We start from the raw sequence: 16,937 nt of genomic DNA, 5'->3' as shown, positions 1-16,937 counted from the left end.
TTAACCCGATAGGGTGCAGCGGCGAGGGGACTAGTACATACATACACTACGTGATCTATTATTGTGCAAATATATTTGTAGATACGTTACAGTTTAGCTGGCTCCGGTACTGCAAGTGTAGTAATATAACTGGTGGTTGGTGGTGGGATCGCCTGGATCAGTCATCGGTCCCGCTTGCCGGGCTTTCTGATAACTCCTCAGTTGTCCTCGGCTCTCCGGATCACTAGCAAGTCAATATAGCTCTGTTAAGAGAAGAGTTAACGCTGTGTGTTAGGTGAATTTAATTGTCATTACGCTACTCACGTGTCTTTTGTTGTTAATATTGATTGACTTCACCTAATTTGGACTCAGTGTTTATTGACCTGCTCTTTAAGGCTCGCTGGGCAGGATGGCTGATAGAAGAACTGGTCAGTGACCTCAATTTTCATTTTTTCCAATTTTTCCATTTTTTGCATTGCATTTTAAAGGATTATTTTTTTTTTTTTGCAATTTATTTTTTTAATTGGTGATAATTTGTTGTGGTTTATATAATTAGACAATATGATTAATGGCCGAGTGACGTAAGAAGATAATGGAAAGATTAATATTTATGACACTGATATTATTAGTGGACTTTATTATTAAACAAAATTTTCTTCTGCATTTTTTGTTAATAGTTTTTTTTTTTATTATTTATTTTGTAATAAAAAAATAGTCTTTTTTTTTTGGATTAAAAATTTTTATAAATGAAAAAAAATTATTAAAAGTTAAACAATATTTTTTAATTAATTAAAAAAATTAAAAAATATACAAAAGTGATTTTTAAAATTAAAATCTTTATAAAAATACAAAAAAAAATAGTCTTCTTTTTATAGAATTCAAATTTTAATGATTTAAAAGAATTATTTAAAATTAAAAAAGCTGCAAAAGTGATTTTAAAAAATAAATGCAAAAAAATAGTCTTCTTTTTTTAGAATTTAAATTTAATAATTGAAAAAATGGATTTAAAATAAAAAAAATTAATTTTAAAAATTAAATCTTTGCAAAAATATCCAAATTAGTCTTCTTTTTTTTAATTAACATTTTTATAATTAAAAAAACAATTATTAAAAGTTAAAAAATATCTTTTAATTAATTTAAAAAATTGAAAAATTTTCTAAAGTGATTTTTAAAATAAGATATTGATAAAAATAGTCTTCTTTTTTTAGAATTAAAATTTTTATAATTAAAAAAATTTATTTAAACTTAAAAAATCTGCAAAATTGATTTTTAAAAATAAAATCTTTATGAAAATAGTTTTCTTTTTTCAGATTTCAAATTTTAATGCTTACAAAAATTTTAAATCACAAAATTAATTCGAAAAAAATTTACAAAAGTGATTTTTAAAAATAAAATCTTTGTAAAAATACAAAAAATCTTAATATGTAAAGCTGTTAAATTATTTATGATACAGATGAGTCATTTGCTGAAGTTTTTATCAATGATTTTGTGTGTTGACTAATACAACTCAATGTAGACATTATTTTTAGATGTTATCGACAAGATTGAGTAATTTTATCGTAATACAACGTACATGCATTGCGTTACGGTTATTTGCTTTTATTATTATTATCTTCATGCTTATTAAATTTATTGCCATAAATTACAATAAGAATAATTTTATTGAGCTTCTTCTTTTACGGTTGACAGAGCACATTGTGATGACGCCTAAGTCCAAGACGGCTAAATCGACGACATTAATTATAGAACGTCAGGCACTGGATCATCCGGAGAATACAAACAATCAGCAAGACGTTCATATCGCTGGTGGCGACCACAAAGGAATAGTCATCAATAAACACGCAGTTGCTGGTACAATTACTACTCGCTAATTATTAAGTTTTAATTATCTAAAGACTTAAAGGTCATTTATGTTTATTTAGTGATAAAAATGAACGTCACTGATAAGAATTGTTTAAATACAGTCCAGTTGTTTTTTGAGATTAAATAAAGCGTGTAATTTATCTGATGTTATTTTATGTTTACAGTTTCAAATGGAATCAACGATCCAGCACATGTTTGTCTTGAGTTTCGGGTATTTTTAGTTAGCGCGCAAACTAAAAAACATACGCAAGAATCTCGTACTCTACAATTTTGGTTTATTAATTCGTTATCTGAAGCGGAACATCCAAGTGTTGCTCAAGAGTTTTTTCGGGAACTTGTTAGTCCGCAAGAATTTCCTAGAGGTAATGTTTTTTCAAAGAAGAAATACATAAAATTATAAATACACTGTAGAAAAAATTTTAACGATTCAGGAGGGAAATTTTTTGTCTAAAAAAATTATTCTGAAGAATTTAAAAACCAAAAAATTATTGAATTATGGTTAATTTACTTAAATTAAGAAAAATTTGTCACTTAAAAAATTTTTTAACTTAAAAGAAAATTATTAAACTCTGAAAAATGATTTTTTTGAATCAAAAAATTTTTTTTTCATTTTTCTTTTAAAGAAGAAATATATAAAATTATAAATTCACTGAAGAAGCAAATTTAATGAATTTAGGAGAGAAGTTTTTTGTCTAAAAAAATTATTTTGAAGAATTTCAAAGGCAAAAAATTATTGAATTAAATTAGATTTACTTAAATTGAGAAAAATTTGCCAGTTTAAGAATTTTTTAACTTAAATGAAGATTATTATGTTTTAAAAAATTATTTTCTCAGATCAAGAATTGTTTTCTTGAATCAAATTATTTTTTTTTTTAAAGAAAAAATATATAAAATCATAAATATACTGAAAAAAACAATTAAATTAATTCTAGAGAAGAATTTTTAATTAAAAAAAATAGTTTAAAAAAGTTTTAAATAAAAAAAAAATCTTGAATCGAGTAAAATTGATTTAAATTAAGAAAATTTCGTAATTAAAACATTTTTTAATTAAAATTTTGATTAAATTCTTACAAAAAAAAATTTTCTTTGATTTTTTTTTTTTATTTTTTTCATGAAAAATTTATTTTAATTAATTAATTAGTAATAAATTTAATTTATTTTAAATCAATTTAATTAAGAGTATAATAAATATTAATAAATTGTTTTTATTTATTTAGATTACGTGGGATTCATAAAAAAAATAATGAAATTAATGCAGCACAAATACCCGAGCATAAAAAAGCTCGAAGTCGAACTGAAACAACTGGAAGAGCCAATTACATTACCAACCAGGCCGTGTAAGTACATCAATCATGAGTTTAAGCCATAGACAAATAAAATAAGTCCGTAAAAAAGGGCAATAATAATGCGATGTAAATTTTTAAGTGGCTAAGCAAGTTATTTCTTCTCTTGAGGGTCTCAGTTAATTAAATTAGCCTCATTGACACGAGTGATCCGTCGAAAAAAAAGTTACAGTCATTGCTTTGTAATTTATTGTCATTTGTCACTCATAATAACGAGATACGAATATTGAGATTAATTCGTAAAGCTAGACCCATAAATAATTATATTAACAATTGTAAATATAAATATTGCGTTTAATCCACAGCTCAAACTGGCTACTCTCTGTTCACATTTCCTCGGTCTAAGAAAAGTGTGCGGATAGCAGGTTCGATTTAGGCTCAAACAAAAATAAGAACAAACCTTTCAGTTTAAATTATGTCATTATTTAAACACCGTTTGAAGCGCTGCAATTTTTATTAATTCATTAATTATTAATTACACAGGCTCTTAGTGTGTTTTTTACCCTGAATGTTTTTTTTTTTATTTTTATTATGTTCCTTAAATTAGTAAATTAAAAATTTTTGATTTTTTTTTATTAATTAATTTTTAATTATTTATAAATAAATATTTAAATAATTATAAAAATATTTTTTTCAATTTTCTAAATCTAGAATTTTTTTTATAATTTATTTATTTTATTTATTTAGATTTAAATGCCAATAAAATTTTTTAAATTTCAGTTTTATTTTAAAAAATTTGTAGAATTTTTGTAGACTCTGGTTCTTAGTCCTCCCTGAGTTCTAGGCAATAAAAAAATTTAAAGAAGAAACTACAAATTTTTAATAAGAAAAATCTTAAAAATTTTTAAATATCTGCTAATTTAATTTTTATTTTTTTTATCAATTACCAGTTTAATTGCTCGAGACTTTTACGAAGTAACACAAAATATATTAACAATTTTTATCAATTGCACGATGCAACCCTAGATGTACTCGTGAATTTATTTAAAATATTTTTGTAGTAAATTTCCAAGATTTTTTGTAAGTTTAAAAATTCAATTTTAGATATTTATTCCTTAGATGTAGAATTAAAATTAAAAATCTACCGTGTAAAAAAAATTCAATAATTTTTCTATTTCCTAAATTAATTTTTAGAAAATTTTTTCTACACGGTTAATTATCACGAATCACGAAACGTAACCATAACAATATTGACTCAACAAATAATTTTAGTGCTTGATATTTTTAAAAATAACCTAATCAATAATAACAGTCACACTGCCCTAATTTCTTCCCACGATAAATTTCACTTTTATCATGCAAGCTCTACTCATACATAAACATAAAACATTTTAACTCAACAAACATTTCACTATCTTAAATTTTAATAGCTACAATAGATAACTCATCAGCCTTAAGCCATCATCATCTTCAGCAATGCAATTCATTCATCTGAATCGTCTTCTTTCTTTATAAAACATTTTTTATCTAATCTTTTAATTAAAATACTATAAAAAAAAATATCTTCTTTCTTTTATTAATAATTTATTATTTTTAGTGTCGGCCGATGAGACAATAATGGGCCAGTCTGTTGAATTGACATCTGAGAAAGTTTTGGAATTAATTGAATCAGCGTATCCAAATCCTGTAACTGTAATTGATATAGCTAAGTAAGTATTTATTAATTTATTTTTATTATTACTATTAAATTTTTATAAATTTAATTTTATTTAAATCAATATAAATTATTTAATTTATTTTTTTATTTTAAATTTTAATTTCTTACAAATAAGGTCCTTATTAATTTTATTGTGTCTTGCATCTATGAAATAAATATTATTATAATATATTTTTAAAATTATTTATGATGTTATATTAATTTATAATTTATTAAAATATTGTTTTTATTGATTTATTAATTTTTTTTTTTTTTTTTTATAGACAATACAATTGGGAACCAAATGAAGTTGAAGCGATAATGAACGAACTGCAAACTAAAGGATTAGTAAAAGCAATGGAGCATGGAGCGTTTACCCGAGTTGCTCATGAAGATACGCAAATAAAAGTTGTTAAACAAATGCCAAAAATGGCAAGCGCTAAACAACCAACAATAGCAATTATCACCGCTCAGTACTGTGAAAAACTTGCGGTAGATTCGATGATTGAAAATAAGGAAACTTTTGTTCGCTACACTACTGTTGGTGAGAAATTAAATTATTTATATATTCTTCACTCTGCAAAATTAATATTTCACATTATTAATAATTAATAATAAATTAATATAATAAAAAATGGCTTAATTAATATTAGAAATAGATAATTTTTATTAATGCATGAAACTTTAGGTACTGCAAGTTCTCCAGATTCTCCTGATGGTGTACCTCGAGTAATTTGCCGATTTGGTAAAGTAGTTTGATAATAATTTAGTTACATGTTATTAATAATAAAAATAATAAATAATTCATATATCATGGCTTAACGGGTCGCTTTAACCAAAGAGGAGCTGAGGTGTCACGCAGATCATCCCTACACGGTTCATTTGTCAATAATTATAATTATAATTATTAATTATATATTTCTTCACTTGTATAAAATATATAATATGTAATATTTGTCAGCTTTATTTCTTCTTTTTATTTGTATAAAATTATTACAAAGCACAGAGACGTGTTTGTTGTAAAATTATGTTGATTGTTTTTAGGCTCCAGGGGCACTTGTATTTTTGTTCAATACACCATTTATTTGTTAATTTAATTATAATTACTATTTATATTATATATAAATTTATAATTATATTTTTTTTTAATTATAGGAGAGTCAAATGTTTATACGCTGGGTAATATTGGAGATCATCGGATAGTCTGCACAAAATTACCGCGGGTTGGTCATGAGAGAGAAGCTATGACTGCTGCGGGAAATACAACGACGCGATTATTAGGTAATTTTAATTAATTAATCATTTTTTTTTTTAATAAATAAATTTTTAATTACATATACTTTAAATAATAAAGACTGATTTATTTTTTTAAATACTAATTTTTTATTTCTTCTCAAATTAAAAATTTTTTTTTTATAAAATATTGAATTTTTTTTCTTAATTATTAATTTCTTAATTACACAAAAAAATTAAAGAATTTTAAGGTAATTTTAAATTTCATAAAGTTTAGCTTTTAAAAAAAATTTTTAATTATATTGACAATTTACTAATCGTAAATAATTACATCAATTGCTATTTTATGTAATAATTTATTTGATTAAATTAATAAAAAAAAATTGATTTTTATCTCCTGAAATATTTTAAATAAAATAATTTAAGACCTGAATTATTAAACTTATATATTTATAATTTAGGAACATTTCAAAAAGTCGATTACGTCTTTTTGGTGGGAGTCGGTGGTGGAGTACCTCATTACACCGATTACAACAAGCACGTGCGCTTAGGAGATGTTGTCGTATCTTACCCGACACCAATGACTAAAAAATACGTGTATATTTACTGCGAAGGTGCGAAACACAATGAAGAAGATGGTAGTTATCATTTTGATACCAAAGAGTACTGTCCTGTTAATTTGGGGCTCCAAGATTTGGCAATGAGTATTAAAAAACAGGTAATTTTAATTAAAGTAATTGAAGAAATAGCAATTTTATTCTAATTAAAAAAATAAAAACCAATCTTAAAATTTTTAATTCAAAAATTATATTTAATTAATTTTTTTTTAATTAAAATAAAATTACAATTATTGGATTTTTTTTATCTTGTTTAAGTGTAATAATTATGATTTATGATAAATTAACTAATTAAATTATTTTTTAAAAGGCTGAAGACGAATCAAACGTACCGTGGAAGAAATACTTAAAAGAAGGCCTTGAGAACCTAGACAACCTTCAATCAGAGCACGACTTCAAACAACCGCCTCTCGAATCAGATAAATTGTATATGGCCATTGGGGACCGGGATGTAATCGAAGTCGCACATCCGGCCGCTCCAGTAGACACTGCGAACAAAAGGTATTGTTATTTCTTCTTGAATTATCCTATTGTCTTCTCTTTGAAGAGCCACTCAATTACTTAGCCCATTAGTCATTATTATAAATTACAATGAAATAAAAAAGCAAATTGTCTTGTAGGATGATTGGATGCCCTCGCATGCACTTGGCATCAATTGCTTCCGGCAGACTGATATCCCGAGACGATCAATTAAGGCAGAAATTCGCATCAAGATTCGGCTGTCTCGCTTTTGACGGGGAAATGGATGCCGTCGTTGAAAGTATTCTCGGAAATTGCAGAGATAGCTTCGCTGTGGTAAGGGGAATTTGTGATTACAAAGATGGTTCTCGGGGCAAAGAATGGCAACCATATGCTGCTCTTGCCGCTGCTAGTGTCGTCAAGTCGATCATTTGTTCGATGGACCCGCCTACTAATGTTTAAATTTATTTAATTTTTACAATTAATTAATTTATTTATTATTAATTATTAATACTAATAATATATTAAAAAAAAAAAAAAAAATTAAAAGAGTATTATATAGATTCAGATCAAAGTTAATGAAGACAATAGTTATATTGGTCTTAAATCAAACATGCATACAATAAAATGCGTTTAATAGAATTAAGACACTGAAAAAAAATTTTTTTTTGTAGAAAATATGAGAAATTAATTTTTAAAAAATTTTATTTGGTAAATATTTACAAGTGCGGTCAACTATTTTAATTTTAATTTTTTTTTTAAAGAAATTTCTATTTGAATTTATTGATACATTTTTTTTTTAAATATATAAAAATTAAAAATTGAAAAAAAAAAAAAAAAAAAAAAATTATTACCACAATTTTAAAAAATTTATAAATTTTTTAAAAATTGTAATATTCAACTTTTTTTTTTTGTACTTTTCAAAAAAAAGTATGTCAAAAAAAGAAAAAATAGAAATATTATCCAAAAACATGAGAGCTAAATTTTTTTCCAACTTTGAATAAATGCGTTTCAAAAATAATCAGAATAAAAAAAAAATTAAAAAATGTTAATTTTTCACCTAATTATGGCCCAAAATTTTCAGCTAAGAATTAAAATTGTTTAAAATTAATTTATTATCACAACAATGGCCAATTTTTAGAAAAAAAAATTTTTTTTTTCAGTGTAAGAATTAAATTACTGAGGATAAAACTGATTAATAATAAATTAAAGAAGATACTGTTAAATATCTTAATAAATGTTTATGAAAAGTGATAGACACTTAGAGAGTTGATTGTCAAAACTAAAATAAAAAAAATATAAGGAGTATTTTAAAGTAATAAGTAGCTTCAAAGCCATTGAAAGATAATTTTTCTCTATTTAATTGGAAAGTATATCGATATTTATATTGATACAAAAGTTAAATTAATAGATAATATATTTATTGGAGTAATAATATATCTACTATGTGCCAGTGTGTTCAGATAATCCTAAAATTACTGCCATGTTCTCATTCACGTTTACGTGACTTACAAATTAAATTTACAAGTACAGGGTAGCTTTATTGAGAAATTAATATTTAATGGCGTTTGAAACACCATAAATTAGATAGAAATATATCACCGAGCAAGGACTCGGGTTAATAAATTTTAGATAGAATTTAAATTTAAAGCTAAATTTAGCTCAGCTAAACCACATATAGCTTCATTCATACACATTCATTATTCATTGCTATATAAATTTATATAATTGTGTTATTTATAATTTAATTATAGCTTTTTTATGCAGGCATATTTATTTATTGATGTATTTATTTGTTTTCTTTTTTAAGAGTAGTAAATAAGAATTACAAAGCAGAGATAAATCAAAAATAAATAAATAAAATGCGTAGACGCATTAATTTTAATTCAGATAATAATTGCAGTAATTAAAAATACGTATACGATAAAAAAGAAAAACAAAAATATATATTACAGAAGTCTATCGATACACACAGAGCATAATATATTATAAATTATAATTATTATTCTAGATTATTTAAATTAAATAAGTTTAATATAAATGTTTTATAAATAGTTTTTAGAAATAATCGTGCATTGGCTTGAGCCTTGCTGACACTAGTCTGATCTATAATATACTTTTAAGTAATCGCATAATATTTTGTGTATTTATTAGTTAAGTAAAAGCACAGCTTTGTTTGGGTAATTGTTAATTAACATGTCTTCCAAAGGACCAACTTTAGTAGCACTAATTTTTTTTTTTTTTTTAAATTTAAAATTAATAATAATAAATTTTTTAATGTCATTTTAAAATTTTGTATTAATTTTCACTTGTTCTTTTATGTAATAAAATGAAATCTGAAATGCTACTTAATTTATGAATTTAATTATTTAATAAGACTTATCATTTATTATGATTGATTGTTTAATTGCGGCTTAAGTTCAATGGCAATTTTATAATCATCTTCGTTTTTTGAGACTGTGTGATACTGGTTCCACGATTGTTCTTCAGCAGTGCCCCAGATACAGAAAATAACGCAGCAAATTCCCATGTTTAAAAATGCGATTATAAAAATTAAACGCCATTGTCCAATAGTTTGCTAAATAAATTATAATTTTTAATTATATCAATTATATTTAATGGAAAAATTTTTAATTTTATAATGTTAAAATTGAGAGACATTTGATAATTTTTAGATCATTTTTAAAAATATTTTTATACTGGCTACAAAATTTTGCTTATTCTCTTAATAATATAGATAATTAAAATTAAATTAAATAATTAAAAAATTAATTAAATATTTAAAAATGCAATTCTTAAATAATTTTCTGAAACGATTTTTTTTTAAAGAAAAATAAAAAAATTGTCAAATGTCTGCTAATTTCAATTTAATTTAATCTTTTGTAACTCACGTTATCATTTGTCAAAAATCCAACAATAATTGGAGAAACGAAGCCAGCAATGTCAATAACAAGGCCACAGATACCGAGAAGAATACTTGCGTAATTCGGACTGAGGTCAACGAGATTAGAGAGGGGTCCCGAAGTTACAGCGCCGGCTGAAGCGATTCCTCCCATTATAAGAACCACTGCAAGTACATGATAACACCCGCTAAATGCAAGCCCTAGAATTAGAAAACTAGGCAGTCCTGAACTGACAATAGTCGCGAGCTTTCTAACCTCTGTCAGGGTCAGTCTTTCGGTTTGGAGTAGCCAGTCGCTCATGTAGGCGAATATCCAGCTGAAGAACACCGTCAGAAAGTGCGGAAGCCCAGAAAATATTCCCGTCTGTGATAAAATTAAATTTAGATTAATATTTTAAAAAATTACTTTGATTAAATTACTTTTTCAACACTCCAGCCATGGATAAATTTGAAGTAACCCGGCGCTTGCGCCATAAGAGTGAAGTAACCCCAAACTGCGCCCCAGTTTGATAGAACTGAAGTCCAAACTGGCCAAGATGTCAATATTTGACTCCATGGAATTGCTAAATTCCGGTTTGAATGGTCTACAGATGTGCCTAAGTTATCTAGGATGTATTTTTTTCCTTTTTCTGATATTCTGGGATGCTGTTGTGGGGTGTCGTAGACAAAACTAATCCACAGGAACCACCTACAAGAATTTATGAATGAAAATTAATTTTATAATTATTAAGTTTATAAAATAATTAGTTTTTTTTTTTTTTTTTTTTTTTTTTTTTTTTTTTTTATGAAACAGAAATTAAAAAATAGCTGTCATTTTTAAAACAGCTAAATTAATAATAATACTAAAGTTAGCCGACGTTTTTAATTTTTTGATTTCTTTTTCAGTAATTAAATTAGAAAAAAGAATATTTTTATAAAATTGCACTTACAGTTTTTTACAAATAATAATTTATTATTTATAAAAAATAATACGGTGAATCGTTTTTGTCAATTGGAGGCTTCACAGTATCATTATTTAATTTAAAAAAAAAAAAAAAAAAAAAAAAAAAAAAATAAAAAAGAAAAATACTTAAAACTCACCAAATGACGCCTAAAATTGAAGTTATATAAAATACTGACTCCCAACCTAGATAATCGATAATAAATCCACTCAACGGATATGTAAGAGCAATTCCAACACTTCCGCCTAAAAAATTATCACTAAAATAAAATTTATTGTTAATTGAATTAAAAGTATTAATAGATTTTTAATAATTACCCATATAAGCGCTCACAAATTTACTTCTTTCCTTTTGAGGAATCCATTTTGCCGTCAGATCATGAGTCGCAGGATATGCGACGCCCTAAAATAAAAAATTGAGGTTATGTAATCATTTAAAAAATTTTTTTAACTTAATTAAAGCTTATATTTCTTACAGCGACTAATCCTTGTAATACGCGAATGAAAATAAGACTGTAAAGGCTGTACTGCATGGTGACAGACAAAAAAACTCCCAAAATGGCGGCTAATAAATTTCCGACTCCAAAAATCATTTTAGTTCCATATTTTCGTGCCAAAACTCCTCCAGGAATTTCACTTAACCAGTGGATCCAGTAGTAAGCACCAATTGCAAGACCTTGTTCATACTCTGAGTACTGAACTTGCTGAAAAATTGAACAAACACCAGAATTAAAAAAAAAAAGTAAGTAAATTAAATTTAAACTCTATTTATTCTTTATGATCCTAAAGTCAGCTGACAACTGTCAGTTTCTTCTTTTAATTCACATCACCTTGATTTCTTCAGTTCCATTATAATCCAATGAAAAATTATTTATACTCTTGATTAATGTATTGTTCATAACTTCTCCACATTGTGATGATACGACCGGAGTTTCAGATTGTTTGGCCGTTGCAACAAGCACGAGGTTCAAATTAACTCTTAGCATAAAATTGACTCCCAGACCAGAAAAAACCATCCACCATAAAACGTCCCGGCAGTTTATTACATCTTTATTAAAAAAAGACTTCAATAATTAATTGTTACTTTTAATTAAGGTAAGTATTGATAAATATAATTAAATTAAAAATATTTACCTCTTATTGACATTTTATTGATCACTTTAGAAACTTATTCACAAAATGAAATTATTGGGATTAATTACCCGAGCAAGCAAACAAACTGATATGACTGAAAGCTCAAATATAGAACATCAGCAAATAAAAATATACTAATTGAAGTGATAATTGAATTTTAAGTGATAACCCGTTAATATTACAAACTATTGATCTACATGTATATTATCGAAGAAGAACTCATGTACGTCTCTCTCATTCGGATAATCGTATTATTTCGATAACAAGTTTGAAAAATCACATTAATTTGATTTTATTTATTTTTTTTATTGTAAATATTTTGACTTACACGCAAATTAATATTCTTATTAGAATAATAGAGTAAAAACTAATGAAAATTACAGGTTGTCACCTCTTAAATAGAAAAGACAGAATCTTATCGCCTGTAAAATAATTCAAGTAAACAGATTTAAAATTAGCCTTCAGCAAAATAGATAAAAGTTAATTGTAAGACCACAATTTGATTTCTTCTCTATAAATAGTACACGGTTTCATAAATATATTTATAAATATTTATTTTTTATTGTAAATACAAGTGTACTCGACAAGTGACTGATTTAATATGTGTTCATTCACTTGATATGCAAAGAAGAAATTTTTTTCAGCTTTCTAAGCCTGCGGTTTGAAACTCTACACTCAATATCTTTTTTTATCTGCGTTATGTTGACAAACAAGTACTAATTTCATGGCTTCCAAAACCTGATTTACCTTCAATTTTATATGAAGACATTATTCAGTAGTTAAAAAAATTTAATATACCAAAAAATTGACTTACAGAATCTAAAAAAGTACTTAAAAAAATTAGGAGAATTATTTCTTCTTTAATTTTTAATAATATCAACATTAATTACATAATTACAATTAAATTTATGATCTATTGCTAACACAATAAAAAACTTATAATACACAGTATTATCTTCAAAATATATTTTACAATTCTCTAGATTAACTTAAAAAAATAAAATATTTAAATAAACAATTAATAGTAACAATAAAATAACGTAAAAAAATAATGAAGACTTTATCTCTGCCGTGTTATTCGTGTCTGAAGTTGAGAAAAAAAAAAATAAAATCTCGGAAAGTAAATAAATAATTGATTACTTTAATCCATTAGCTTCTTTTTCCTTTTTCAATTTCTTCTCATCAACCGTATCGCATTTTTCAGTAGTTTCCGTCGGTTCTTGTTTAAGTTTTTGTAATTCTTCACCTTGTTCATCGTCAGTTGCGTATAAATTGTTCCAGGGTTGTTCTTCACCAGTTCCCCAAATTAAATACAAAATTCCACTGCAGGTTAAGTTGGCAGCAGTGATTAAAAATACTGTCCGCCATGATTCTATTGTTTGCTGAAGAAATAATTAAAAAAACAATTATTAGAATGATGTTCATATTAATAAATAATTAATTTTTATTATTGATAATAATAATAATAATAATAATAATAATATTTAATAAGGGTCAGGTGAAAAGACCATCAATAAATTTTAACTAGTTTTAAATTTTATCTAGTTTGATAGACTAATAATACAATCATTTAAAACAAAAAAATTAATTATAAATAAATTAATACAAAAATTATAATTATTAATTATAATTTTTATATTAATTTATTTATAATTAATTTTTTTTTTTTTTAATGATTGTATTATTTGTTTGTCAAGCTAGATGCCTGAGGATGTTGTTATTTATTAATAATGAATTAATTTGATGATTTCTTCACTTACATTTCCATTCGTGAGAATGCCTACAATAGTAGGTGACAACGCTCCAGCTCCATTTGCAATAAGCCCGCAAATTCCGAACAAAATACTGCTGTAATTCGGACTAAGATCTACAAAATTAGCGAGCGTTGCTGAAGAAATCGCTCCGTTGGTGATAGTCCCGCAAAGCATGAATAATACTGCAAAGTTAGAGTGACACCCGCTGAGACTGAGTCCAACAATGAAGCAAGCCTGAAGAATAGTCGCGATGAACATTGCGAGTTTTCTGACTCCTGTGCGAGTCATTTTGTTGTTTCTTAACAGCCAGTCGCAGAAAATGGCAAATGTGTAGGAAAATATCATTAAAGGTATGTGCGGAGCGCCTGATATTAATCCAGTCTAAAAAAATTAATTTTGTTTCAGTCAAAGCGAGTTTGTGATTAATAAAAATTAAACTACTTACCATATTGATGTCCCAACCATGAATGAAGGTAAAGTAACTGGGACTCTGAGTCAAAAGAGTGTAAAATCCCCAAGTAGCTCCCCAATGAGAGAAAACTGCGATCCAAAAGGGCCCTGAAGTGAGGATATGTCTCCAAGGAATCGGCTGTTCCTTGCTGTTCTTCACGATAGGTGGCGTGTTCTCCAAAATGTACTTCAGTTCGGCTTTGCTGATTCTCGGGTGCTGCTGAGGCGAATCGTAGGCGCAGTACAGCCAGAAGCAGTACCATATTGTTCCAGCGACTGACATTGTGTAGAATGCCGTTTCCCAGTTGAAGTAATTGATTATTATTGCGCATATCAAGTACGTAAGAGATGTTCCGACAGTTCCGCCCATATAAGCACTTACGAACTTACTTCGCTCTGTTGGAGGGATCCATTTTGCTGTCATTACGTTCATTGAAGGTAACACTACTCCCTATTTATCAAGAAGACTATTAATAATCATATTTTATTTTAACTAAGATCATAATGAAGTTGAGAGACGTCATAAAAATTTTTTTTATAATTTTATAGCAATTAAATTGTTGTAAAAAAATATAAAGAAGACATTTGAAAATTTTTTTATTTAAGTAAACTTAAAAATTATTTTAAAAAAATTGCAATTTTTTGGAAATTCTAAAGTTAGAATTTTTTAAATAAATTTTTCTTGCTATATAATTATTTGTTAAAAAAAAAATTATAAAATGTTTCTCAATTTCAGTGTCATAAAAAATTTTATTAAAAAATTCCATTAAAATAAAATTTATTCTGAAGAATTATTTTTAAAAAATTGAAATTGAAATTTTTTTTCTTTCTTCAAGTAAATTTTTTTTTCTCATAATTTATTTATTAAAAAAATTATAAAATACTTGCTAAATAAATCTTCATAAAAATTCCACATATGAAAATTAAAAAAAAAAAATTATTAGTGAAAATTTTTAATTGAATTTTTTAATAGTGTAATTGATTTTTCAACTTGAGTATCATTAATTAATTTTTTAATTTACCATAACAGCACCCTGAAGAACTCTTAGAGCCAAAAACGCATAAAGATGGTACTTTATCGTCACCGGAATAAGAACTACGATGATACAAGCAATGAAGTTAGCGCCTCCGAAGATCAACTTGGTCCCGTAATGTTGCGCAAGTAGCCCTCCGAGGACATGAGTGGCCCAGTAAGTCCAGAAGAAGGCTCCTAGCACCATTCCTTGCTCATACTCTGTCCAATTAAATCTGTCTGTATACTAAATATTTATTTTTTTATTAAAATAAATATGATTTATGATTTCTTCTCTATTTTTAGCTGGATTTTTTGCTCTTACCGAGATATTTTGGCTGAGCAGCGGATTTTCTACAGTGACATTGGGAGTGAAACTGGATAAATTTCCAGAAGTACACTGGGAAGTAGTTGGTGACTTTGCTCTGGGTACCACCATCGCAACTATCGCTAAATTCAAGCTGAACTTCAACATGTAATTTATAATGCATCCTGTGAAGACAAGAAGCCAAAGCGTTTGGCGACATGACAGCAATTCTTTGCCTGGAATTGAAAATTTATTATTTCTATTTACTGTTTTTACTGATAAAGATTGAGAGATCGAAGATTATTTTTATTAATAATGCGATGATTAAGAAATTACTCACAAAATTTATAGCGTATTGATAATGAAGATGATAAGGTAATTAAGAAATTTTATTTAATGATTTTTTATTAGATTTCATAGAAAGAAAAATTTTTTGAATAGAGAACAAAATTCTTGGCTCAAGAAAATTAATTTTGTTGGAATAAGTGAAATTTCCTGTCAAAAAAAATTTTTTTTTTTTCGTTCAAGAAAATAATTAAGAAGAAAAATATTTTCTTGGCTCAAGTGAACTTTTTTTTTTAAAAGATAAATATTATGGATAAAAAATAAATATTATCAACTTAATAAATAAATAAAAAACTTACCTCCGATCATGTTGATATGATTGAGAAGATATTTTAAAAAGAAGAAATAAATAAAAAAAAAATTTTATTTTTTATTCCATAAAATAAATAAAATAAATTGTTAATTAAATAACAAGTTACTCGAACGAGTGATTTAATAATTCTGAGACATCCCTCGAGCTGTAGCATCCAATTAGCACACCAGAAAAAGACAACAAGTGAAATGGGTGAATTGATAAGAACTTCTCGATGCGCCAGTCGAAACAGTAATTCAATGTGACAGTCTAATAAATATATAATACATAAACTTACACTGTAATCATCAGCAACTTTAATTTTTACTTTTTAATTGTTCTTCACTATCAATCAACCGGTCGCTTCATACAGAATAATTTTTTATTTCTTCATCTTGAACAAATACACGAAAAATTCTGAACACTAATTACTTAAAATAATTAGAGACGATACCGGATCGATTTAAAAACAAACTGAGGAAGTAAAGACAGTACTTGAGTAATTTAAACTCTTATCACTTCCTTCCTAGGCATTAATTTTGACAAGTCCCATCACTGAAGCTTATAAACGTTAAGTCAAGCCTGAAGTTTAATCCTTTATTTAATTACCAATGCAAATACTTAATATAATTTATTTACAATTATAAATAGCTACTAAAAAAATAATTAAA

At 26.0% G+C, this 16,937-nt stretch overlaps 3 protein-coding genes and 1 long non-coding RNA gene across 7 annotated transcripts; 2 read left to right on the top strand and 2 right to left on the bottom strand.

Moving 5' to 3' along the window:
- The first annotated feature begins 265 nt into the window (after positions 1-265).
- LOC141531163 (uncharacterized) lies at positions 266-7,679 on the top strand. 2 transcript variants are annotated; one of them, XM_074248735.1, is made up of 11 exons: positions 266-407; positions 1,669-1,830; positions 2,007-2,204; positions 3,060-3,179; positions 4,723-4,834; positions 5,106-5,365; positions 5,510-5,566; positions 5,977-6,102; positions 6,516-6,772; positions 6,982-7,172; positions 7,292-7,679. In XM_074248735.1, exons 1-11 carry the CDS (start codon positions 389-391, stop codon positions 7,590-7,592), a joined length of 1,803 nt encoding a protein of 600 aa, XP_074104836.1. In that variant the 5' UTR covers positions 266-388; the 3' UTR covers positions 7,593-7,679. The 2 variants fall into 2 exon arrangements, with proteins under 2 accessions (XP_074104836.1, XP_074104837.1); XM_074248736.1 differs by lacking the exon at positions 5,510-5,566.
- A 788-nt stretch (positions 7,680-8,467) lies between these two features.
- LOC141531168 (putative inorganic phosphate cotransporter) lies at positions 8,468-12,245 on the bottom strand. The gene is made up of 8 exons (XM_074248750.1): positions 12,107-12,245; positions 11,803-12,020; positions 11,449-11,676; positions 11,291-11,375; positions 11,113-11,218; positions 10,453-10,720; positions 10,022-10,396; positions 8,468-9,708 (listed from the first exon to the last, which is right to left on the bottom strand). Exons 1-8 carry the CDS (start codon positions 12,117-12,119, stop codon positions 9,520-9,522), a joined length of 1,482 nt encoding a protein of 493 aa, XP_074104851.1. The 5' UTR covers positions 12,120-12,245; the 3' UTR covers positions 8,468-9,519.
- Positions 11,574-13,217, top strand: LOC141531178 (uncharacterized). The gene is made up of 3 exons (XR_012479890.1): positions 11,574-11,714; positions 11,910-12,067; positions 12,137-13,217. It is a non-coding gene; the product is annotated as an uncharacterized LOC141531178 (long non-coding RNA).
- On the bottom strand, positions 13,203-16,728 carry LOC141531167 (sialin-like). 3 transcript variants are annotated; one of them, XM_074248748.1, is made up of 6 exons: positions 16,565-16,728; positions 15,648-15,865; positions 15,333-15,544; positions 14,306-14,761; positions 13,867-14,241; positions 13,203-13,488 (listed from the first exon to the last, which is right to left on the bottom strand). In XM_074248748.1, exons 1-6 carry the CDS (start codon positions 16,573-16,575, stop codon positions 13,243-13,245), a joined length of 1,518 nt encoding a protein of 505 aa, XP_074104849.1. In that variant the 5' UTR covers positions 16,576-16,728; the 3' UTR covers positions 13,203-13,242. The 3 variants fall into 3 exon arrangements, with proteins under 3 accessions (XP_074104849.1, XP_074104847.1, XP_074104850.1); XM_074248746.1 differs by having other exon boundaries at positions 15,333-15,569; positions 16,274-16,693; XM_074248749.1 differs by having other exon boundaries at positions 16,274-16,693.
- Positions 16,729-16,937: the final 209 nt, after the last annotated feature.

This window comes from Cotesia typhae, unplaced genomic scaffold (assembly GCF_013202065.1).
Source record: "Cotesia typhae breed Kobodo isofemale line unplaced genomic scaffold, CoteBio_Ctyphae contig_5, whole genome shotgun sequence".
NCBI classification, from domain to species: domain Eukaryota; kingdom Metazoa; phylum Arthropoda; class Insecta; order Hymenoptera; family Braconidae; genus Cotesia; species Cotesia typhae.
Note: the sequence above shows the minus strand (reverse complement) of the source record. Positions and strands in the feature narration are given on the sequence as shown.